We start from the raw sequence: 22,823 nt of genomic DNA on the forward strand, positions 1-22,823 counted from the left end.
CATGGGCCAGCTAGTCCCTGCCTCGGTACTCTACCCTGGAGGACCGGGTGGGTGCCTCACTGTGGGGAGCACATTCAGTTTCATTGTTTATCTCTGTTGGCCACCCCACCCTTCAGGTCTGGGCACTGCCCAAGACTCCTCATTGGGCCTCTTCACTTTACATTGTCTCCATTGCCATCTCCTCCCCTCCTGTGGATTCCTACCTCATGCAGACATTTCATTGCCAACAGTCCTAGAGGGCCCCAATGTGCTAAGCTCTTTGCAAGCATTATCTCATTTCATCCTCACCCCACCCAGGGAGGTGCATGCTATTATTATCCTCATTTTATTGATGAGAAAACAGAGGCAAACAGAGGTTAAGTGACTTGCCCAAGGTCACCTAACCTGGTCAGTGTCTGATTTGAACTCAGATCTTCCTGATTCCAGGTCTGGTGCTCTATCCACTCTACCATTTGCCAAATTCTCTCCTGAGCATTGTCCCTCTATTTCCACCTTTGCACTTCACATCTTTGCCTGGCTATCCCAACCAGGAGGAGCTGGACTCGAATGATCTCTCAATCTATGATGCTAGGACCTTTCCCTTAAGACCACTCTCCAACCTAGGGTCAGGTCAGGCCAACGTGCCATCACACCCTTGGCCCTGTCTATAAGGGTTCTTGGGCATCTGTGGAGCATGGAGACCAGGGTGGGCACTGGCAGGCAAGGATCCAGGGAGGCTTTTAGCCATCAAGATGCAGAAAAGGGCCAGGGAGATGACTGTTTGTGTGACACCATCTGATTCTTCAAACCTCCAATCTGTGGAGATGGCTGGCATTTCTTGTCTCTACTCAGCATGAACATGCCAATGGGCTCTACTCCTGGGTGCCGCCATCTGCCGAGTTTTTTGGTGAGTCATCTACCTCCCCTGGGCTGCAGACATATCTAATCCCCTGAACTCCTTTCCTTTTGTGAATGAAAACACCATCCTCTAAGTCATCTCAGTTCCTAATTTGGGAAGCAGCTTCCATTCTTCCCTCTCCCAAATCCGACTGGTTGCCAAGGCCTGCTGACTGTATCTCCAAAATGTCTCTCTTAGATGTTCCATCTATTAGTCACTCTGTTCCTTTGACTGTAACCACTGTGGTCCAGCTCTCATCTCTCCTCACCTGGACTGGTTAGAGCATCCTAACTTGCTTTCACATGTCTAGCCTCTAACCCATCCTTTTGCACCCAAGGAATCTCTGGACACTGTGCATGGATTCAGCAAGACTTGGAAATCCCTGGTTCCCTATTTCCTATGAAATAAAGTCTGAATTGCTGATTCTCACCTTTTATAACCTGCTCCTACCTCTCCTATCTTCTCACCCCCTCCCATCCTCCCAACAGCATGAAGAATTGCCCAGTCCCCCTTCTCCTCTTGCCCTCTCTCATCTATGTGGCAAGAGCCATCAACAAACGCCTTCATCGGAAGCACATGGGCTGGTTGGTACCAAAGGGAAACAGGTGGAAGTTTCAGAGGGGCAGAATTAAGTTTAAGATTATACAAAGCTTCTTAATGACCAGAGATGTTCCAATTTGGGATGGATTGTCTGGGGAGAAGGCAGGCTCACTCTCACTGGGGGGCTTCCCAAAAGTACTGTGAAGGGGGTTCTGGTTAGGTTCCGGGGGGGGCTTGATATGGTCCCTTCAGTCCCTTCCAGTGATGATGTTCTGGGATTCTGTAGCCTCCATCTCATCTTGGGTTACTCTCACCCTAACCAAGGCCCTGAAGGACTTCTTTCCGTTTGCTTAGTACCTCGAGGATGCCAGGGCCATCCTCAGGTGGCCCATGTTGTTGTTTCTCTTTCTGGCAGCATGACCAACACACTTCCTTGTCTGGTTACACATACTCCAGGGAAGCCATGATCTTCCTGTGTGGGTATTCCTTCCGCCACTGCAGATTACCACCTATCTGTACTTTGGATGACTCTTATTCATGTCCTCTCATAAATGCTCCAAAGATGATCTATCCAATGCACATGAGGCCTTTTCCTAGGCCATTTAGCCTGGTGGGGTGACTCATCCAGCATGAGGCTCTCTATTATTCTTCGATTTCACTACATGCCTGAACTGCCTCCTTCTCTGGTCACACGTGTTCTCAATAACGTGTTGTGCTGCTCCTTCCATGCATGGCCCATTTATGCCTGTCATATGTTCTCCCATCGTCCTGTGGGTTGGTCATAAGTTTGGTTCTTCCAAGTTCCTAAAGAAGGCATACTAAAGGCATGAGCTTTTATAGTTGTAATTAGTTTGGGTCATTAAAAAAAAGAGGCAAGACCCAGTTCTTTCCCTACCCAGCTCTGGGCCCAGCTCGCTAAACCATCTTTGCAGGCTTGTCCAAGAAATATGAATGGACTCAACGGGCTGCCTGCATGGCTGTACGTTGGAGACTGGATTTCTCAGAAGAGACCAGGGACAATGATGCTCTTCAAAGACCGATGGTGCCCTTCAATGTCTTGGAGAAACTGAGTGTATGTCGGAGGATGGATTTTCCAGAAGAGACCAGGGACAATGATGCTCTTCAAAGGCCGATGGTGCCCTTCAATGTCTTGGAGAAACTGAGTGTATGTCAGAGGATGGATTTTCCATCCAGTCCCCGCTATGGAATAAATGCTTACAATAGGGGATTCTTTTCCTGAACAGACTTGATACAGGGCAAAAGATAGCTTTAGAGCTGGGAGAAAACTTGGCAATTCACTAGGCCCATCTCCCTCATTTTACAGAGAGGCGAACTGAGGCTCAGGGAAGCCAAGTGACATGTTAAGTGAGGGGTCATGCTAGGATTTGAACTCACCAGGAGGGAAGGCAAGAGTTAGGGCCTGTCAAAAGGGTTGTCAAGGACAGACATGTAAAATGTAGGCCAATCTGAGCGGGGCCCATTGGGAAACAAACACTCCTGGGAGTACTTGGGAGCAATGCAATAGTTGATGTAAGATCAGGAAAGGGTCTTGACAGGGATTTGCTGACAGAGGAACAGTGTCCTCTTCTGCTCAAAAAGGATTCAGTAACCAGGAGGCTAATTTGGGGCTAATCTTCAGTTTGATTTAACATGTATCGATTGTGTCTACTGTACAAACAAGGCTTATTTGGGAGTCAGAGTCCATCTCTGCTTCTGGCTGCCTGCCCCAGCTGAGCTGGCCAGCGGACCATCACTCTGATACTCCTTATCTCTAGGCTCTGAGCTGGCCATACCTTGAGGCCCCCGGCAGTGGTTCTGTCATAGCCAAAGGTGCATGAGAAGCTTCCTCTCAATGGGTGGACTTGCCCCAGATTCCCAATTCTAGAGAATGTTCAGTTATCTGCTTAGTTTTTTATTCATTGTCTTACCTTGGCTCATGGCTTCTGTGTATTGCCCAAACTTTGCTTGCTTGCTCCATTTGAGATCTTTTGTCCTCACCCTCTTTATTAAGGTAGGCCCTAATTTTTGGATTTGGGTTCTAATCCTGCCTTGGATGTCTTCTACCTATGTGTCCTTGAGCAAGTCACTTAACTTCTGAAGGTCTTCTAAGGTTCCTCTCTACTCGAAATCTGTGGTCCTTTCAGAGACAGGGGAGATGAATAAGTCATAGCTCTCTAGAGGCACTCCAAGGGTGTCTTTCCTTTCTGAAAGGCAGTTTCCGTTCACAATCTGGCTTGAGCTGACCTTGCAGTCTTATTGTCCAGTCCTAGAACACACCCTCTCTGCTCTTCCTCACTTCTTGGGATCCCTTAAACCTCAGATAAGGTGCCATCTCTTACAGGAAGCCTTCCCTGATCTCCTTAATGGTTTCATCCACCTCCTCCAATTATCCTCTATAGACTTATTTGACCATTGATACTCTAACTCCAGGAAAAGGGTAATGAAATAACATCACGTGGTGAAATCATCCAGGAGCTAAGGGGGAGAAAGCATGGTGGAAAGGGTCTGAGTGAGAATTAATGGAAAGAAAGAGAGTAATGTCTCTGTGGGAGTTTACAGCAGACCACCAGGTCAGAAAGAAGAAATGGATGAGGAGTTTGGAAGACAGACCATAAATCTGATCTGGAAGATAGCAATGAGGAATTTGGATTCTCTTTCTTTCCTTGCCCATGGCAGAACAGCTAGTCAAAAGGATTATTTTATTCTTTGGAAGGTGGAGAAAACAGTAAGATACATAAGCTGCTACTTTACACATTATTTTGCTCAAGAAGGAGGACCTGGTAGGTTATGATAGGAGCTTTGAGGAGAAAGAACCACTTGCTCTTAGAATCTGTTAGTGGTGAGAAAAACAGCGACTTTCACCTATATTTTGGAAGGGTAGATTTCAAAGAATCTAAATTTATGACTATGATTCTGAGTTACAGAGAGGGAAGTTGAGATCTGATGTGGGGGAAAATATTCTAGAAACTAGAGCTAGGCCAAAGTGGAATGGGCTGCATCAGAAGGGAAGGGACTCCATTTGGCTCTGGTGTCCTCCTACAGAGGATATCTGCTAAGACACATCTGGGGGTAGACAGATTTCCAAGTCCCTGTCACCTGAAAGATGCCGCAGTGCCACAGGCCTTTGGCTCCCAGTCCAGTGCTCATCCCGCTACACAATCCCCCCCTATGCTTGGCTAACATTCCAGAGAAAGAGTTTGCCCACTTGGAGCTGAGGTCCTGTGAAAGGGAACATACGGATGGCCATGGGCTCTGAGAGAAGGATCAATGTTTTCTTCAGTGTTATCGTCCCCAAATCTCTGACCAGGTGAGGGAAAGATGGCCTCTCTTCTTCCAGGGTCAGAGTAGGCATAAGTAACTCCTTCTCCAGCTCCTCCTCCCTCACCTCCCTCTGGCTTTTCCCTCAGAAGAAGATCCAGGTTTGTAGCTCTAACAGGCCTGGGGGGTGGCTTTAGGGTTGCAAGGTAAGAGCAGGAAGACCTGAATTCCAATCCTGCCTCAGACTAGCTATGGGAACGGGCCTGGATGAGTCACTAAATCTCAGCCTCAGTTTCCTCATCTGTATGGTCTTAATTCATCAACAATGATTTAGAAAATTATTTCCTCAATGCCTTTCGTGTGGAAATCACTGGGCTGAGGCAAGGTTTAAAGACACAGTGAGTGCCCTGATGGACAAAAGGGATAGGATGCCTTAGTTTCCAGTGTGGGTGAAAGGGTGGCTGGAGCCCTGCAACTCTAGGACTCTAGGACTGGGCATCTCTGTTCTACTCTCCTCCTTTGGTTCTACAAGAGCGAAAGAAACACTTTCCCTAGTGAATTCAGGCGTATTTATGACTAGCCAAGTCTTGCTCATCCTTATCGCCTTGCCCTAGTTATGCCCCTTCATCCATATGATCACCCCGCCGGGGTCCTGGAGCTTACCGATCCTTTCCGGTTTGGGGCTGAAGTCTAGGAGACAATGACGTCCAGTCGGCATCTAGAAAGAGAGGACAGACCAAGAGGGTAAGTGAGGAACGCTGGGACTGTTTTCTGAGCGGGAGGTGGGCAGGGAATGCCCAGGACCTCGGGGAAGCCCCGGTCGCCATGGCCGCCTCCATCTTTAGGAGGTTGGACCGTCCGCTCCAGGCTTCCCCCAGGACTTCCTTTCAGCTCTATCGTCCCACCCAAAGGAAAAATGAATGGCACCCACGGAGCTACTTGTCCGTGCTGGGAAGCCCGGGGAGCCCCGCTGGCTGCCTGAATCCAGTTTAGGGTCTGGGGAAAGTCTCTGAAGGAGTGGAGAGGAGACACGCCATGAGAGGGAAAGAAACATCCCAGAAGGAACTGAGGGAGGGGAAACCTGATCCTTGGGGACCATCTTTCCTGGAAACAGGACTTCCTGATTAGGGGTAGTGCTGGGAGGCAGGGGCTGTTGGGAGAGAGGAGGGCGGGCAAGGAATGGCCTTTGTGCGGAAGTCCTGGGCCCAGATAGAAGGGATAGAAATGAGCTTACAGTGCGGAAAGGCTCAGAGAGGGAGGAAGAGAGATAACAAGGACTCCCCTTAGGAAAATAGATCCCTTGAGGGCGGCAGAGAATCTACCTCTTCCGATTGCGGAAAGATAACAAGACGGAACCAGTCCTTGTTCTGATTGGTTAAAGAGCTACAGGATATGAGAAAGAGGATGGAACCGAGTTAACCCCACTTGAATAATTAGGACAATTGTGGGTGTGAATTGTGGGGTGTGATTCTCAAGTAACCAGCCAATGGTGAATGAGGGGAGGAGCCAGTTCTATTCAGGGACCAGGATCAGAGGAGGTCTGTGAACACTCACACTCTTAGCTGGATGCAACACTTCCTCTCATGAGAAAGGAATAGAGGAGCCGGCACCTACGTCATCCTTTGAGAGTGGCCAAAGATCTATTTGAGCTGGTGCTCATCCCACTCAGTTAGGCCACGAGCTTGTAAAAAATACGAAGGTGCTACACACATACTATTAATTTCTTTACATTATTTAATTGCAATTAGGTGCAATTAGGAGGTTGGATGACTTGGATTCAAGCAGACCTGAATTCAAATCCTGCCCCAGAAACTTTCAAGCTGCACTTACTTTGTGATGGGTAGGAAGTGACCTAATGTTTCTCAGCTTCAGTTTTATCACCTCCAAAATGAGTACAATTTTAATTCTACCTTCCAGGTTTTAGGCTGAAATAATACCAGAAAGCACTTTGCAAACCCTAAAGCAATCTATATTGTTGCGTGTTTGTTTCAGTTGGGTCCGAGTCTCTGAAATCCTATGGGGTTTTCTTGGCAGAGATACTGGAGTGGTTTGCCATTTCCTTCTACAGCTCATTTTACAGGTGAGGAAACTGAGACAAACAGGATCAAGTGACTTGACAAGAGTCACATAGCCAGAAAGTCTGTCTGAGGCAGGCTTTGATCTCAGGTCTTCCTGCCGCCAAACTCACTGCACCACCTACCTGCTCCTAACGCATGCTTTAAACCCCAGCTAGTATTGTCTGGCCATGGTGAGCTGTCTTGGGGGAGTCCTGACCTTGTCCAGACTAAGGAAGTCTTAGATCCTTCTCATAGGGGTAGGCAGGCTCTTGAAAGGTCATCCTTTCAAATGAATCCCTTCTGAATCCCCTCCAAATTTTCTTTATCTTCTTAAAATCAGGGACTACAGAACCAGACCAGCACTTGAGAAAGGGACGGCCTTCTCCCATTTTTTATCCTTCCTCCTGTTTGTGCCAATGTTTGCAGGGCTTAGGACTGTGCCTGTACGCGGAGCTTAATCAGTGTTGATTGACTGATGGAGTGACGGTGTTGTGCAATGTTCAGAACACTGGCACTGGGGCTGAGGCCTTGGTTGCCATGCCACTGACTCACTGTGTGACCTTCATCCCTTTGAGCTTCAGTTCTCTTATGCCTAAAATGGGGCTGAAGATCCCTGTCCAAGCTTCTGAGGGGAGGGAGGGCAGGTGGTGGTAAGGGTCTCATTGCATGGCACATCCAAGCACTCTATAAACAGCCCAGAACAGCACAGGTTGGAATGATTCTCCTTTCTAGGGTGGGACACACAGCTGACCTCAAGGGCTCCTCAAAGGGTTTTCAGAGCACTTTACCAGGCACTCTGGTGTGAGTCCTCATCCCTGTGCCCACAGAGACCTTTAGCGATTGGCACAGATATTCTGAAGAGAGTCTGGAGGAAAAGCAAGGAGCCATAGGAGGAGGGTATGAGGAAGTGAGAGAGGCTTAGTTAGGAGAAGAAAAGATGCAGGGCCACGTAGGAGCTGTCTTGGAGAGATCAGCTGGGAGAGAAATAAGCCTAAAGGCAGAACTAGGAGAAGCAAGAGGCAGAAGTTCTGATTAAGCTTGAGGTTCGCATGAACTCTCTTCCCTAACAATAAGGAATATTCCAAAGTGGAAAGGGCTGCTCCCTTCCCACCCCATTTGGCACTGGCTACTTGCTGGCACATCTTTGAGGGCATCCTTCCTCAGGTAGGAATTGGATATCTTCAACTTTGAAATGCTATGGTGTAAAAAATAGACTCGAATACAGGACTATAATCCCCATGAGCCTTTGCTCCACTTCCCCAGAATGCCTTGTAATCTCACCTGGGCAGAGATCGAGAAGGTATTTAAGCTGATTCAAAGGCTTTTGAGAGTCTCCTTTCTCGCTCTAGGACTTCCGCTTTGGGGCAGGCCTGGCTTTTTTTCATAATGTAGGTGAGGTTAGGTCTAGGCCACTCTATGGCCTGGACACGTGTTTCTTACCCTGTATTTTCTTTAATCCTTAATCTTCAATAAACCTCTAAAAAAATATAATACTCCTTGCAGAGAGAAACTAATTTCTACCTGCCTCAGTCTCCCCGTCTCCCCTAAATTTTAATCTTTACAATGGAAGAGACTTTCTGATGGAATGTCTCAATCACAGGAGTCCCCTATATAGAGAGCTAGATGGATGGTTGGATGGATGGATGGACGGATGGACAGATAGTTGGACGGGTAGACAAATGGCTGAATGGATAGGTGGATGGATAGATAATAGGTATCTGGATGGATGGTTGGATGGACGGATGGATAGATAGTTGGACGGGTAGACAAATGGCTGAATGGATAGGTGGATGGATAGACAATAGGTATCTGGATGGATGGTTGGATGGACGGATGGATAGATAGTTGGACGGGTAGGCAAATAGATGGCTGAATGGATAGGTGGATGGATAGACAATAGGTATCTGGATGGATGGTTGGATGGATGGATGGGTAGATAGTTGGATGGGTAGGCAAATAGATGGCTGAATGGATAGGTGGATGGATAGATAATAGGTATCTGGATGGATGGTTGGATGGATGGATGGATAGATAGTTGGATGGGTAGGCAAATAGATGGCTGAATGGATAGGTGGATGGATAGATAATAGGTATCTGGATGGATGGTTGGATGGATGGATGGATAGATAGTTGGATGGGTAGGCAAATAGATGGCTGAATGGATAGGTAAATGAACAGATAATAGGTAGCTGGATGGATGGATGGATGGATGGATGGGTAGATGAATGGCTAATAGATGGATGAATCCATAAATACGTAATTTATTAAGGGTTTGCTATGTACCAGGCACTATACTAAGCACTCCTTACCCTCAAGGGTCTCAGAAAACATCCCACTAAAGGGGAAGTGGAAGGAATCTCGGTATGGGTCAGGGTAGTCGTTGTCTAATCAAGTGCAAATACCTCTCCCTCCAGGACATAGGCACACCCATTGGCACCCTGTTAAGAGCTCCTGGTAACTGTCAGTGATTGTCAGGATTGGCTGGGAGGATGGATTTCAATGGCAAAAGCCTCCTTTTAGCACTGGCTAACAAGTGAGTCAACTCACTCACTGGGCTCAGACTTTTTCTGCTTTTACCTTTTGGGCTTGCTTCTGGGGAGATCTGAGTGGAAAAAACTGAGTGGAGGGAGGGAAGGGACGTTATGTAGGAATGAGAAAAATGAATAAATAGCTGCCTGGGACCCGAAGTGAAAGAGATCACGGAGATCATTAGTCTTTATTTTCTCTTCTCTGAAAATGCCAAGAGCAATGACCCGAGGTTAGTTTTACTCAGTTAAGGAGACAGCACCAACCTGGGCCCTGGGGGGGTATCCTGCTGCATGTGTTTGCCCACTTGGCCCAAGAGATGAGGTTATGGAGGAGGCCGGTCTTCCACTCCTGCCTCCTAGGTGAGAGGAAGGAGATTTCCTAGGCAGTGGGATCCCAGAATATCGGCCGAGGGAAGGCCGCTTTCTGCACCACACACACTACGGGGTTACTCTCAACTACTATCCATTTGGCGAGTTTGCAGAACCGCAACTTCCAACCAGAGAAGAGGAGCTTTCTGAACAGCTTGCCTTGGAGAACAAGAGAAATCTATTCCTCCCTCCCCGGCTCTTCTTCAAACTTTAAGAACAGCCATGGCACGGGGGAGCAAGCAATTTGGAACTTCTCCTTCTCTAGGATCTCCAAAATATATTCCCTTTTGAGGCAAGAGCAATCCCAGTCACGATTACTCTGGAGAGACTATGAAGACATTGTAGGAAGGAGACAGGGATTCTCCAGTAGGGACTAAGGTGCCCTGCGGGAAGCTCCAAGTTCTGTTCCCTTCTGAAGGGAATCCAACCCCAAGGGATGGCTGAGGCTGGAGAATTCTGGACTCTACTGGAAAAGGAGGACCCAACGAAGAGGGGAAAATGGTGTTCTTGCTTATGGACTGTCCTATACCCCTTTGTAGGTTTTCCACGTTTGTTTCTGGGTTTCTGGGATGCTTCGCATTTTCTGCTCTGTCAGTGGAGTGAAGAAAAGGCCACCTCGTACTTGAAGTGCATTCGTTAGAGTTACTTTTTTTGGTATCTCTTAAGGGCTTGGTTGTGAGCCGGGGGCCCTGCTAGCTGCATTTCTGTAAATGAGCTCTATTCCCAGATTTCTCAAAATAAACTCTGGGTGGGGCACAATCATCAGTCAGTCAATAAGCCCCGATTCCATGCCTGCTCTGTTGCTGGGCGCTGGGCTCCTTGGGGTGGTCCCATGTGAGTTTAGCTCCGAGGAGACCCTGAGCCGGGGACAGTACACGAGTCAGTTTCTTAACTGCCAAAAGATGGCTTTTACGTGATGTCTGGACTGAAGCCCAGGTAAGCGTGCGCCCAGGGCCGCGTGTTTCTTAGGAGTCGGGCCCCGGGGACGGCTGGCTAAGGTGACTTTGTTTTTCTCGGACCCGTTTAGGAAATCTGGACTGCTGGTGCTGTTTATTGGACCCGTTTAGGAAATCTGGACTGCTGGTGCTGTTTATTGGACCCGTTTAGGAAATCTGGACTGCTGGTGCTGTTTATTGGACCCGTTTAGGAAATCTGGACTGCTGGTGCTGTTTATTGGACCCGTTTAGGAAATCTGGACTGCTGGTGCTATTTATTGGACCCGTTTAGGAAATCTGGACTGCTGGTGCCGTTTATTGGACCCATTTAGGAAATCTGGACTGCTGGTGCCGTTTATTGGACCCGTTTAGGAAATCTGGACTGCTGGTGCCGTTTATTGGACCCGTTTAGGAAATCTGGACTGCTGGTGCCGTTTATTGGACCCGTTTAGGAAATCTGGACTGCTGGTGCTGTTTATTGGACCCGTTTAGGAAATCTGGACTGCTGGTGCCGTTTATTGGACCCGTTTAGGAAATCTGGACTGCTGGTGCTGTTTATTGGACCCATTTAGGAAATCTGGACTGCTGGTGCCGTTTATTGGACCCGTTTAGGAAATCTGGACTGCTGGTGCCGTTTATTGCCCAAAGGGGTGAGGAGAGGCCAGGAAGCCCCAGCCAACCTACCTTCCCCTGCTCTGTCCCCAGAGGGTACCTACCTTCGGGAGTGGATGAGTGTGCTTCATATTCCCAGGGAGTCTTGTGGCTGTTGTTAATCAGAACGGGGCCATCATTTTGCCAGGACTTCCCCAAGCATCTTCTCTCCTTTATTCCGTCGGGAGGTCACAGGCACTCTCTATCTAGAGTGGAGAAGAGACAGAGCGACGGGTGACCTTTCTAGGCAGCTCTTGGGACAGGCGGGAGCGGGCGATGTGTGTGAGGAGCCCAAGGACTGCCAGGCCACCCGAGGGAGTGGATGGAGACGACTGTGGTCACTATTTTCCTCGTAGTAGCCCTAGAAGGAAATCCAACTTAATAATCCCCTTAGTGATAAGGGATCCCGTTTTGGGTCCGTGGCTCCTTTGGAGTAGAGACTTCTCAGAGAAGCTCCTTTCTAGCGCAGGCCGGCATCTTCTCTGCCTCCAGGGTCGAGACCCGCCACCCTGGGCCAGGGAGACGACAGACGGTCCTCGAGCAGGTGAGGAGCACCATCCGCAGCGGCCTTACGGGCGTGAAGGAGACCGCAGAAGCGGGGCGCCAACGAAGAGGCAGCTCCAGGGGCCGAGAGGTGTGGAGAAGCGGCCAGAAGGGGAGGGAAAGGGCCCGTGGGCCAGGTCCGGGGAGGCTGGTCAGCGAGCGGGGCCGGATGGCCCTTGGCGGGTCTCTTTCTCAGGCTTGGGAATGACCGAGGCACGTAGACGGGGTGCTAGAATAAGACCTCAGAGCCTGCGGAGTCCAAGCGCCTCATGGGGCGGAGGAGGAAGCGGGGGGAGAAGCTGGCAACGGTCGGAGGATTCCTGACCCCCGAGGCCAGCGTGCTGTCGAGAGGGCGGATCAGAGGATCCAAGAGGACCCGACGGACCAGGAGCCCAAGTCCGACCGCGGCTGTGATCCCCCGACTGGACGGCATCTGGCCCCGTGCACGACTGGGGTCACTGGCCAGGCGATCAGGCCCTAGACTAAGCCCTGGAGGCCCAAGAGGAGGCCAAAGAGAGTCCCTGCCCTCGAGCGGCTTCAGTCTGGCGGGGGAGACACACGGACACGAAGCAGTGCAAAGCCGGGCACAGACTGGCGGCGTTCGGGAAACGATGACGGGGAGGCTTCGGAATTAGGCTTCCTTCTTTAAAGGGGGGGCTTTAGTTGGGATTTAATGGAAGCCGCGGAGGCGTAGAAGAAAGGAAAGCGTTGGGCGCCACGATCTGGCCAACAACTGCCCACGCTTAGGAGTGTGTCCAGTCGCTCCGTCCTTCCCCAGGGCCAGGGGAAGGGGCCGGCTCTGCTACCTGCTGATCCAGGAACGTTTCCCCCATCCGCTGCTCTCCGATGTCGAGCAGGCTGCCTGAGCTGGCCGTGGGGGAGGAAGCCCGTACAGGATAGGCCTTCGGTCATCCGGGACACCCCAGCCTCACCGGGGAGCCCCTCAGCACCACGAACGCTGCCCAGGAGCCTGTGCAAGGCAGCCGGCCTCACGCGGGAAGGCGCTCGCTGTTAAGGACTTCCCTGGATTTCCGGGATACTCACTTCCCCTCGGCGGGCTGGCAGAAGGGACGGTCTATCCCGTTTTCTCACTCGCGTAGCCGAGACCTTTTCACTCCATTTTCTCTTGGAAAGTCACAGGATCTTGGCCAGGCCTCCTCGAGGGGCCTCCGAGAAGCAGCAAGAGAGAGAGAGAAAGAGCAGCCGTCGGCTTCAGAAGCTTGCGGCCAGGCGGCTGCTAGTAGCTAACAGCCACAAATGCTGGAGGGGCTGCAGGAAAACTGGCATCCATGCATTGTTGGTGGACCTGCTTATGGGTCTAAGCATTCTGGAAAGCCATGTGGACTCTGCCTTCCTTGACCCAGCCATGCCGGCCACTAGGAGGCCCCACAGAGGTCAAAGAAAGAAAATGTCCTGGATTTATGCGAATGTTTCTAGCAGCCCAGCTTGTGGCAAAGAATTGGAAATCACGGAGGCTCCCATCCACTGGGGAATGTTGGAACAGGAAGGGGGAAATGGAGATGAAGAGAAATCTGGGGAAATGGTGCGAGTAGAACAGTTGTACAATAATGTTGATACTATTAAAATAGACCAGTTCTGAAAGGCTTAAGGACTCCGATCCATACAATGGTCAGCCATGATTCCAGAGGACTGACAAGAACGCTGCCCTCCTCATGACAGAGAGATGATTGTCTGAAAGTATAAGGAAGTGGCAGCTAGGGGGGCTCGGAGGATTGACAGTCAGGCTTATAAAAGGGAGGTCCTGGGTTCAAATCTGGCCTCAGACACTTCCCAGCGGTGTGACCCTGGGCAAGTCACTTCACCCCCTTTGCCTAGCCCTGACCACTCTTCTGCCTTGGAACCAATACCCAGTATCAATTCTAAGATGGAAGATGAGGGTTAAAAAAGAAGTATGCAGAATGAGTCCCAGATTTGGGGCTGCAGCCAACAGAGAGGCTTGTTTGACTTGATTACTGTTATAGGATACATGGATTTGGTAGTTCTTTTCTGTTTTCCCATTCATGGTAGGGAGAAAAAAATGCTTGATATTAAAAAAGTAACATGTATGTAGCGAAGTGTTTTACATATATGATCTCATTTAAGACTCCTCACAGCCATGCGTTGTGCTCTCCTCCTCTTTTTACAGAAGGGAAAACCCAGTTCAGAAGCTTTGCCTGGGCACCCAGTTTGAGAGAGGTCAGAAGTCGTCCTGACGGCAAATCCAACACAAACATAACCAGTGGCTGGGCTTGGACACCAACTCAGCCCAAGCACATCCCATCAGCTCTCTGGATCGGTTTCTCCAAGCATAGAATGAGCAGATGAGATCATCACCAAACTTCCTTTTGGATGCAACATTCTATCCTTGTATCCTCTCTCTCCTTCCTTCCTTCCTATACCCCCTTCCTTCCTCCCCTCCCTCCTGCTTTACACCCTCCCTTCCTCCCCTCCCTCCCACCCTTCCTTCCTTCCCCCCTTCCTTCTTCTCTTCCCTCCTTCTTCCCTCCCTCCCTTTCTTCCTCTCTCCTTCCTTCCCTCCCTTCCTTCTTTCCTCCCTCCCTTCCCGCCTTTCTTTTTTTCCTCCCTCCTTTTCTTTCCTTCCTTCCTCCCTTCATTCTTTCCTTTCCTCCTTCCTTCTTTCCTCCCTCCCTTCCCGCCTTTTTTCCCTCCCTCCCTTTCTTTCCTTCCTTCCTTCCTCCCTTCCTTCATTCTTTCCTTTCCTCCTTCCTTCTTTCCTCCCTCCCTTCCTGCCTTTTTTCCCTCCCTCCCTTTCTTTCCTTCCTTCCTTCCTCCCTTCCTTCATTCTTTCCTTTCCTCCTTCCTTCTTTCCTCCCTCCCTTCCCGCCTTTTTTTCCCTCCCTCCCTTTCTTTCCTTCTTTCCTCCCTTCCTTCATTCTTTCCTTCCTTCTTTCTTTCCTTCCCTCCTTCCTTCTTTCCTCCCTCCCTCCCTCACTTCCCTCCTTCTCCTTTCTTCTTTCCTCCCTCCCTCTTCCCTCCTTCCTTCCTTGCAGTAGCCCTGGGAGGGGTGTCTTATTCTTATTCCCATTTTCATAAGAGGAAACTGAGGCAGGCAGAAGTTAAGTGGGTCCCCTCGGTCAATGTCTCAGGTTGGATTTGAGCTCAGATCTTCCTGACTCTAGCCAAGACTAGATGAGGACCATCTTTCAGGGCTAGCATAAGAAGACTCCCCTTTAACGCAGAGACCCGCTGGTGGTGTTGAAATCGTCCGTGGATGTCCCACGGGAAGGCACGCGGGGAGCTTAGAGGCCCATCGAGCCCAGCGGGCTCAGCACCTCTTCCCTGGACCAACGTGGGCTAGAATGCCCCCTCCACACCCCCAGGATCCGCATTCCTTTCCCCACAAGCCTGGGAGAAGCCAGAGTTCTCTCCTTTCAGTCTGGCGCTCCCCCTCGTTCTAGCCAGACCTGAACGTGCCCCACACGTCCTCCCTGTCCTCCCCGCGGCCTCCACTGTCCCTCTTGGCCTCCCCAGTTCCCGCCCCCATTTAAAGCTCAGTCAAAGGCTCTGTTCTCCGGGACCCCCCCGCGCACCCCCATATAGGGATGGCTCTTGGCTGCCCATTTCTCTGCGGCGACCGTCGCCTATTTGGCATCCGCGGATCGAGGTCAGGATTGCTGAGAGGAGAATAGTTTGGTCCTGCCTTGGGAGGAGCTGGGGTTCGGTCTTCTCTGTAAATGGGCCTTTGGGGAGTCCTGGCCTCCCACAAGGAGCTCGTGCGCATGACTGAAAACTTGTGCTTCAGCCCATCTCCCCTGGTAGGAGAGCCAGGAAGACCTGGGTGCGAATCCTTCCTCGAACACAGCTCGGCTGAGAGTCCTGCGCACGTCTCTGCCGCAGGAACGAAATGCTGCCGTCCCACGCTTCGAAGGGAGCTCCTCCGGGCAAATCTGACCCTAGACACTTCCTGGCATGTCACTTGGCCCCCTGCCCAGCCCTGACCACTCTCGTGCCTTAGAATCAGCGCATCTACTCACGAGGTGCTGGGACGAGCGTCGCACCTAATCCTCACAACAGGAGGTGGGTGCTATTCTTATTGTTATCCCCATTTTACAGGTGAGGAAACCGAGGCAGGCGGAGGTTAAGAGACTCGTCCAAGGTCACCGGCTGGTGTCTGAGGCCAGATTTGAACTCAGATCTTCTGGACTCCAGACCCAGCACTCTCTCCCCAGGACACGGCGAGGGTCCTCACCGCTGTCACTGCGTTGTCATTTCCGGTGATTGTAGCTCTGTGGGTGTTTCCGTCCCCCTCCTGCTGACCGTAATGTCCACAAGGATCCTGCATCGAATCCCGTCTTCCTCATTCTGCAAGCTGATGTGGGCTCACAGCAGACAGGATTTGAACCCGGGTCTTCTGCGTTGCAAGCTCCCTTATCCTGGGCTACGTGCCCCCAACTTTAGCTGAACTTGATGCGTTTTCACCCGAGTGTTCAATGAGACAGACGGAGCCAGGCAGAGCCCTTCTCCTGGGTCCGGCTGCCCTCCGCAGGGATTCGGGGGGGGGGGTCTTTGGGGTCCAGCTGCCCCTCCCCCCCCGCATCCTGGCTGAGCAGGAAAGGACAGGATAAACCGGCCTTCGGGGCTTGGTCCTCCTCCTCCTGGCGGGTCCCGTTGGGGCGTCCATTCCCTGAAGGACGACCCGGCTGGGGGAGGCTCCGGGCCCCGCCGTCTGTGACTCAGCTGCGGGGGCTTTGGTTCTGGGGGTGAGGAAGGCCCTGAGGCCCATCCCGCCCTCCTTTCCCCTCTTGCCGAGGCCCGAGGCCCGAGAGAGGCCTGCGGCCGGTCTGCGGCCGGTCAGGCGCAGGATGGGAGGGGGAGAGCTGGACGGCGCCTCCTGGAAAGCACCCGATTTCTGGCACCGGCCACTCCAGCCAGGCTGGAAGTCCTGGCTTCGGCCGGGGGGGACACGGAGGATCTGAGCCGCAGGTGAGCCGGGGGGGCCGAGAGACTGCCTGGAGGAACGGGGACTATTTAAGCGAGAGAAGAAGGCTGGGGCGGGCCGAGCGACGGGAGAATTGCTTTCGGGGTCTTGGGGCTGCCCCAGGATGAGGCTCCTTCTGTCCGGTCCCGGCAGGCAGGATGGAGGAACAAGAGGGCCGCTTCCGCCCAGCGTGAGGGAAGGCTCAGAACCGGAGACGTTGGGGGGAGGAGGCGGCCCCCTCCCTGGAGGGCTTCAAGCAGAGCCCAGGAGGGCCTCAGCCGTCTGAGGCTCGGCCCCGTGTCGCGGCCTTCCGCTGCGCTCTAGAGAAGGGCGGACACACCGCTCCGGCTACGCGGAGGGCGGAAGGACCCAAGGAAACGGGAAGGAAAGGAACAGGCAGGAGGAGGAAGCCGGAGAGAAACGGAGACCCCCAGAGAGGAAGGGGAGGGAGACTGAGCCGGAGCGGGAGGAGAGGCAGAGGAGGAGCCGAGCGAGACAGAAAGCAGGCGCGGACGACAGCTCGCTCTGGCAGCCAGCTAAACCCTTCCGAGACGGGAAGCGAGACAGGAAGGAGGGTTCGAGCTTGAAATTCACTTCCCTAAACCCCGAGGACAAACTGGCGGCTGTCTGTGCCGTGATTGACCGGCCCACGGGGATGTCTGGCTGCTTTCCGGGGCTCCTCCAGCCAGCCGCCCCCAGGAAGCCCTCCCCGCCTCCCCTCCTCGAGCGTACACAAGGGGCCTTGCGTGGCCAGCGGAGAGCTCGTGGCCATGGAGCTCCGCTGCCTCTGCTTCTGGCGAGAGCGCTGGCTCCTGGAGGGTGCCTGAAGGCCGCTCAGAACCCGGCTTCCTCACAATCCGTGCTCTTGACATCATAAAGGGGGCCAAGAAGCGCCTGCGCGCTGGAGAAGCGGCGCCGGCGGTGCTTTCTTCGACAGTCCTTCCATCTCCCGGCACTGATGAAGCACCTACTAAGTGCTGGCCACGGGGACCTGGGCCCAGAGGTAAGACCGGCCACCGGGGCCCTGAAGGCGCCGACTCTGCCGTCAGAGCCCTCGACAGATGGGTCCGATCCACAGCAAGGGGATCCCCACGGCTGGGCCTCCTCGTTTGGTGGAGGCTCTTCTGGGTCCCTAGAAGGGAGGCGACTTGCCCAAGGTCACAAGGGGGAGAACTGAAGCCCAGATCTGAACCCAGCACCATTCTGACCCCCAAAGCCGGCCTCTCGCCGACGCCCTGTGGATTCACGCGTTGGGGCCCACTCGCCGGGCTCGGGGCGGGACGTTTCCAAATGGCCCCCAAAGAGACGGCGCCGGCTGGCACCGACTTAAACTCTGGGCCCGTCACCGGCCTGGAGGGCAGCGACGCAAGACAGGACGAGGAAGGCTTTTGCAGAAAGGCAAAGAAACAATCTGCCCAATTCTACAACGGAGAAGGAAACAGCAGCCCAGATCACAGGGCCGGCCTTCTCAGGGCGGAGGGGGGCGAGAACGGGGAGCTCAGCGCTGAACGGTGCCCCTTGACGTCCCCAAAAGAACCAGGCCCAGAGTGTCCTGGGCACAGACAAGAAGGCGGCCTCCCCAGCCAGGCCAAAGCCCAGGCCGGCAGCGGCAACAGAACCAGCTGGCCGTCGCCGAGGACAAACGGAGGACGGGGAGGTGGGGAGACCTTCTTGCAGGAGGTGCCGGCGGTCCTTCTGTTTATCTGGAGATCTGACAGCCCGGAGCGGTTTGTATGATTCTTAGAGATGGCCTCGAGGCTTCTAAAAACAATTTGGGGGCCAGCGGGGTGGCTCAGCGGGTGCAGAGCCAGGCTAGAGACGGGAGGCCTCAGACCCTTCCCAGCGGGGTGACCCTGGCGCAGTATTGCCTCCAGGACGCAAGGGGAGGGCTCAAAATGAAAATATTCTGGTTTTCCCATCAGGAGGGTGGCATTCTCGCTCCTTGACCCGCCTCCTGGGACGGGTGTTCGAAGTAGCCCAAGCTTCCCGTTTTCTTCTGCTTTTTCAATCCTCTTGTCGGGGGGGTGGCGATGGAAGATGGGCGCTGGGGGTCCGATGGAGGCAGGCCTGCCTGCAGAGGCCCGGGGACAGCCAAGGAAAATGCCTGGGCGTGTTCTGGGCTGGTTAGCCACGTGGCACGTGCTGGGCACCGGTGGCTCCGGCCCCGGCTCCCGCTCTCCCCCGTCCGCTGTCCCGCTTCCTTGGCTTGACAGCCTTCGTGACGGCTTCCTCGGATTCGGGGAAAGCACTGGGCATGGCCTCAGTGGTTAGACCCAGGCCGGCCACGGTGCTAGTTAGCACGCCGATCAGGGCCTCGGAGAAAGGCAGTCAGTGGTTCCGTCAACGGCAGAAAGCCTGGCTCTCAATTCACTCAGCCCCCTGGCTGCCCCAGCCAGTTATTTCAGTCCCGTGCACTCCTCGTGGCCCGGCAGAGATGCTGCAGCAGCGCTTGTCTTGTCCAGGATCCGAAGCTGAATTTGAATGCAGATCTTCTGGACTGCAGGACCACTTAGCTGCTCCTCTCAGTCGTCGGGATCAGACAACTGGGGCTAAATGACGTGCCCAGGGTCACTCACCTAGGAAGCGTCTAAGGCCGGGTTTGAACCCAGGCCTGGCTGTCTGCCCCTTGAGCCAGGATTTAACAGGTCCTTCCAGGCCGGACCATTGGGACAAAGCGACAACGAAATCTCTCCGAGATGGCTCCGGTTTGCCCTGTGCACATCGTGTCAGGACGCGGTTGTCTGGCCGTCCTGGAGGGCACAGGCTGGTCTTGCCTCTTCCGGATCCCCAGCGCTTCGCCCTCTGACGGAGGATGGGGCGGGGGTGGAGTCCTTGGGGTCGGAAAGCCTGCGGGGGGGCTCCCCTCGTCCTCGATTTCCTCGTTGGCGGAGTGGGGCCTGACAAGTGTCGGGAACCCACAATGCAGTGGCTGCTCCCTCTGGGCCCTGGCTACGTGGAGCCCCTGGTCCCCCCGTCCTCCCCATCTCCTAGGCCCAGCGAGGAAACGTTCCTTCCGAAATGGAGAGGTGATCAGGGCTTGGGGATGCGTTAGTCCGTCAGCAGCTACGCAGGGCCTTCTGCGCCCTAAGCCCAGGGAGGACCAAGAAAGGCCAAAGCCCAATGTCGGTCCTCAAGGAGCTCAGGCCAAAGAGGGAGACGGCATGCCCAAATCACGTACACACACATGTGCACACATGGAATGCAGTGCCTATGCCCAGACACGCATACATGCATGTATTTATATGAAGTATCTCTGAGGGAAACCATGCCTCTTGTTCATGGAGCGGCGGGGGCGGAGGCCGCTGGACCCAACAGCGCGTGGCGTGAAGACTGGGAGGGAGGGAGGGTCCCGGACGAAGGCTCTCAAGGCCCGGTGCCATTCTGCATTTGCTCCTGGAGGCGAGGGGGGACCACTGGGCACAGGATTGGACCTGAGCTTTAGTGGGCAAATGGAGGATGGACTGGAGGAGGGAGAGAAGAGAGGCGGGCACGGCAAGGGGAAGAGGGCTGGTCAGAAGAGTTCTAGAGGTGAAATGGCCAGGCCCTGGCACCATATTGGAAATGGGCCGGGTGAGAAGCAGCGGGCTGGAGGATGAGACCTAGGTCAGAGGTCTGGGCCTGATGACCTCCCCAGCTGCAGAGTGAGGCCAAGTCACTACTCAATCCCGTGGACCTCTCGTCTCCCTCTTGTATACAACAGAATGGAGCTCACCCAAGGGAAGGCCTTTGGGAATTGTCTAGGCCACGGCTGTGTCGATGATTCATCCAAGCAAAGCAGGACCCATCTCCTGAGAGCCCAGACACAAGCAATCTACATGGTAGGTTGGAAATCTCATTGGATCACATGACTTCATTCAACAAGCATTTATTGATCACCTATTGTTTGCCAGGCACTGGGGATACAAAGACCAAAAGGAAAGAACCCTTGCCCTCAAGGAGCTCACATACTCCAGGAAACAAACAAGATGTACACAGGTAATACAAAATATATACAGAGTAAATACAAAATAATATCAGGAGGGTGGGCCTCACAGAAGAGGTGGCATCCGAGGTGAGCCTTGAGGGAATCCAGGACTTTAAGAGGTGGAAGCAAGGAGGGAGCGAAGCTATTCCAGACGTGGGGGACAGTGAGGGCAGAGGCATGGAGGCGAGAGCCAGGCTGTAGGCTCGGATGCCCAAGAAAGGACCTCGGGAATGCTCTAGTCCAGCCCTCTCGTCGCAGATGGAGAAAGCGAGGTCCCAGCCACGTGCTCTACACCCCGGCCGCCGCCGCCAGTGGGGAGGGGCAGGTTTTGGTATCCAGCCACCCCCTTTCTCCTCCCTGAGGGCTCCTCAGAATGCCACCTCTCTGCGCCTCAGGATCACAGAGTAAGATAAGGACTTTTGTGATGGTTGGGGTGAACAAGCTCATTTTCCAGATGAGCTCCAGGCCTGACTCTTCCAAGCCACTGAGCCAGTGAGAGGACAGCCTGGGAGAAAAGCCAAGTGTGAAAGCAGGGACGGGTAAGGAGGAAACATGCAGGTCGGGCAGGTACCCCTCAGAGCAGTCTTTGGCCAGAATTCTGTTTGACTGTGCGCATCGATGAGGCTTGAAGGTCGATGAGCTAAGTGAGGAGGAGGAGGAGGAGGACTGGCACCCCGGAGGGTCCTGGGTTTCTAGCCCGGCGGCCGTGCCCTGGTCCCCCAACCATGCAACATACGCCCCATGCACGCTGGATGGCTGAAAGGCTCTGCTGGAAAAATCAACAACGCGGGACTAGAAAACATGGTGTTGCAAGATTTAATAATAATAACATCTCAAAACCAGTAAGAGGGCTCGTCATACACATTATGTGATCAGTCAGTGGTTTTCTAGTGGCCATTTGATTTGTAGATGGCGGTAAATTGGAGATTTCTGGAGCAAGAGGTGGATTAAAAACCCGTGGCAGGGGCACTGCCTTGAGGAGGGGAAGGAGATTTAGAACCGCACGAATGTGGCATCGATTTGCCGGATGGTGGGGAGGGCAAGCATGATTTTCCGTCGATACTGGGGGTCTTTCTGCAGAGGGTTCCGCTCCAAGTAAACTGTTTCGAGAAGCTTGGCCCCCTTTAATTCATCCAAGTCACTCCAGCTCTCAATGAGATTGTCATTCATCTGTGAATTGCATGCACATGAGAAAAATCTTGTTAAAAGGCCCCAGGGAGCAGTGCAAGCCCATGGAGCATCCCTGATGCAGGTGGCGATTCAGAGCTCGAGGCTCGGCCTTCCGAGCAGCCTGGCCCAGCTTCCTGCTAGCCCTACACAGGCTACACTCTCCTGCAGAAGCCCTCCTGCCCAGGAGCCCTGCCACCTGCTCGTTCATCCCATTAACTGAGAGGCATTTTTCCACATCCAGCATCAGAGGAAGGAAGGGCACGACCCAAAAGAAATACAAATCCATGGAATCCACCGACTTATTCAAGACTTTTCCCTCAAATCGCCAATGACTGGTCAGGTGTTTCTCGGGCTAGAACACGTGCCCGCCGAAAGAAAAGGCACCCTCCCCTGCACGGCCTCCGCGCCTGCCCTGACTGCCCACCCTTGTGAAGGCCCCCACCTGCCCTCCAGGCCTGGAGCTGCCAGGCCCCCAGCCTCTGACCTAGAACCCGCCCCCTCGTCCTGCGCGTCTCTACAGGAAGGAGCCTGAAGTGGGGCCAGGACGGCGCTGAGCTTCCTTGGGCAGGAAAAGGCCCTCTGGCCAAGTGGGCGAGGGTATCCTGAGAAACACGGCTTCCCACCCAGCTCAGCTTCTGGATCCTGCAAGAGAGGCCCTGCCCCCAGCTAGAGCGAGCGGCCCCAGAGAGGGGAGGGAAAGGAGGGATCGGGGCACGGAAGCCTTGCTGCTCCTAGGCTCATCTCTACCTGAAAGATCTCTGTAGCCAGGATGGAATTCTGTGGCATTACCTTGGCGCTTACATTAAGGCCCTTGGTTTAGGGTGCTGGGAAGGGTCTGAAGGACTCACACAGCGCTTACATCTGGAATCATGATTCCTATATCAATCAATAAACAAAAAATTCACTCTTTTAAGTGGGCTTCATCCCTCTCCACAGAGCCCCTAGTAATGGGGAATAGCCTCTTCCTCTGGAGAAGACCGGTGCATTAGAAA

General features: G+C 53.3%; 2 protein-coding genes across 7 annotated transcripts in view; both read right to left on the minus strand.

Annotated features, from left to right (window-relative positions):
• The window catches only part of ANO7 (anoctamin 7), a 79,363-nt gene extending 59,354 nt beyond the window's left edge, over positions 1 to 20,009 (minus strand). The window contains exons 1-3 of one of the 4 annotated variants that reach the window (XM_056808617.1): positions 17,430 to 20,009; positions 11,281 to 11,421; positions 5,339 to 5,393 (exon numbers count right to left, since the gene is read on the minus strand). In XM_056808617.1, coding sequence (XP_056664595.1) covers positions 5,339 to 5,393; positions 11,281 to 11,307 — 82 coding nt within the window. In that variant the 5' untranslated portion in view covers positions 11,308 to 11,421; positions 17,430 to 20,009. Of the gene's footprint in view, positions 1 to 5,338; positions 5,394 to 5,909; positions 5,999 to 11,280; positions 11,422 to 17,429 lie in introns of those variants that run through there. The other 3 variants (XM_056808616.1, XM_056808615.1, XM_056808618.1) reach the window with 3 other exon arrangements.
• Positions 20,010 to 21,463: 1,454 nt separating this feature from the next.
• Positions 21,464 to 22,823, minus strand: part of PPP1R7 (protein phosphatase 1 regulatory subunit 7) — a 29,855-nt gene continuing 28,495 nt past the window's right edge. For 2 of the 3 annotated variants that reach the window (XM_056808620.1, XM_056808619.1), the window contains one exon: positions 21,464 to 21,831. In XM_056808620.1, coding sequence (XP_056664598.1) covers positions 21,655 to 21,831 — 177 coding nt within the window. In that variant the 3' untranslated portion in view covers positions 21,464 to 21,654. Of the gene's footprint in view, positions 21,832 to 22,620; positions 22,708 to 22,823 lie in introns of all 3 variants that reach the window. The other variant, XR_008914272.1, reaches the window with a different exon arrangement.

The sequence above is a fragment of the Monodelphis domestica genome, chromosome 8 (genome assembly GCF_027887165.1).
Source record: "Monodelphis domestica isolate mMonDom1 chromosome 8, mMonDom1.pri, whole genome shotgun sequence".
Classification (NCBI taxonomy): domain Eukaryota; kingdom Metazoa; phylum Chordata; class Mammalia; order Didelphimorphia; family Didelphidae; genus Monodelphis; species Monodelphis domestica.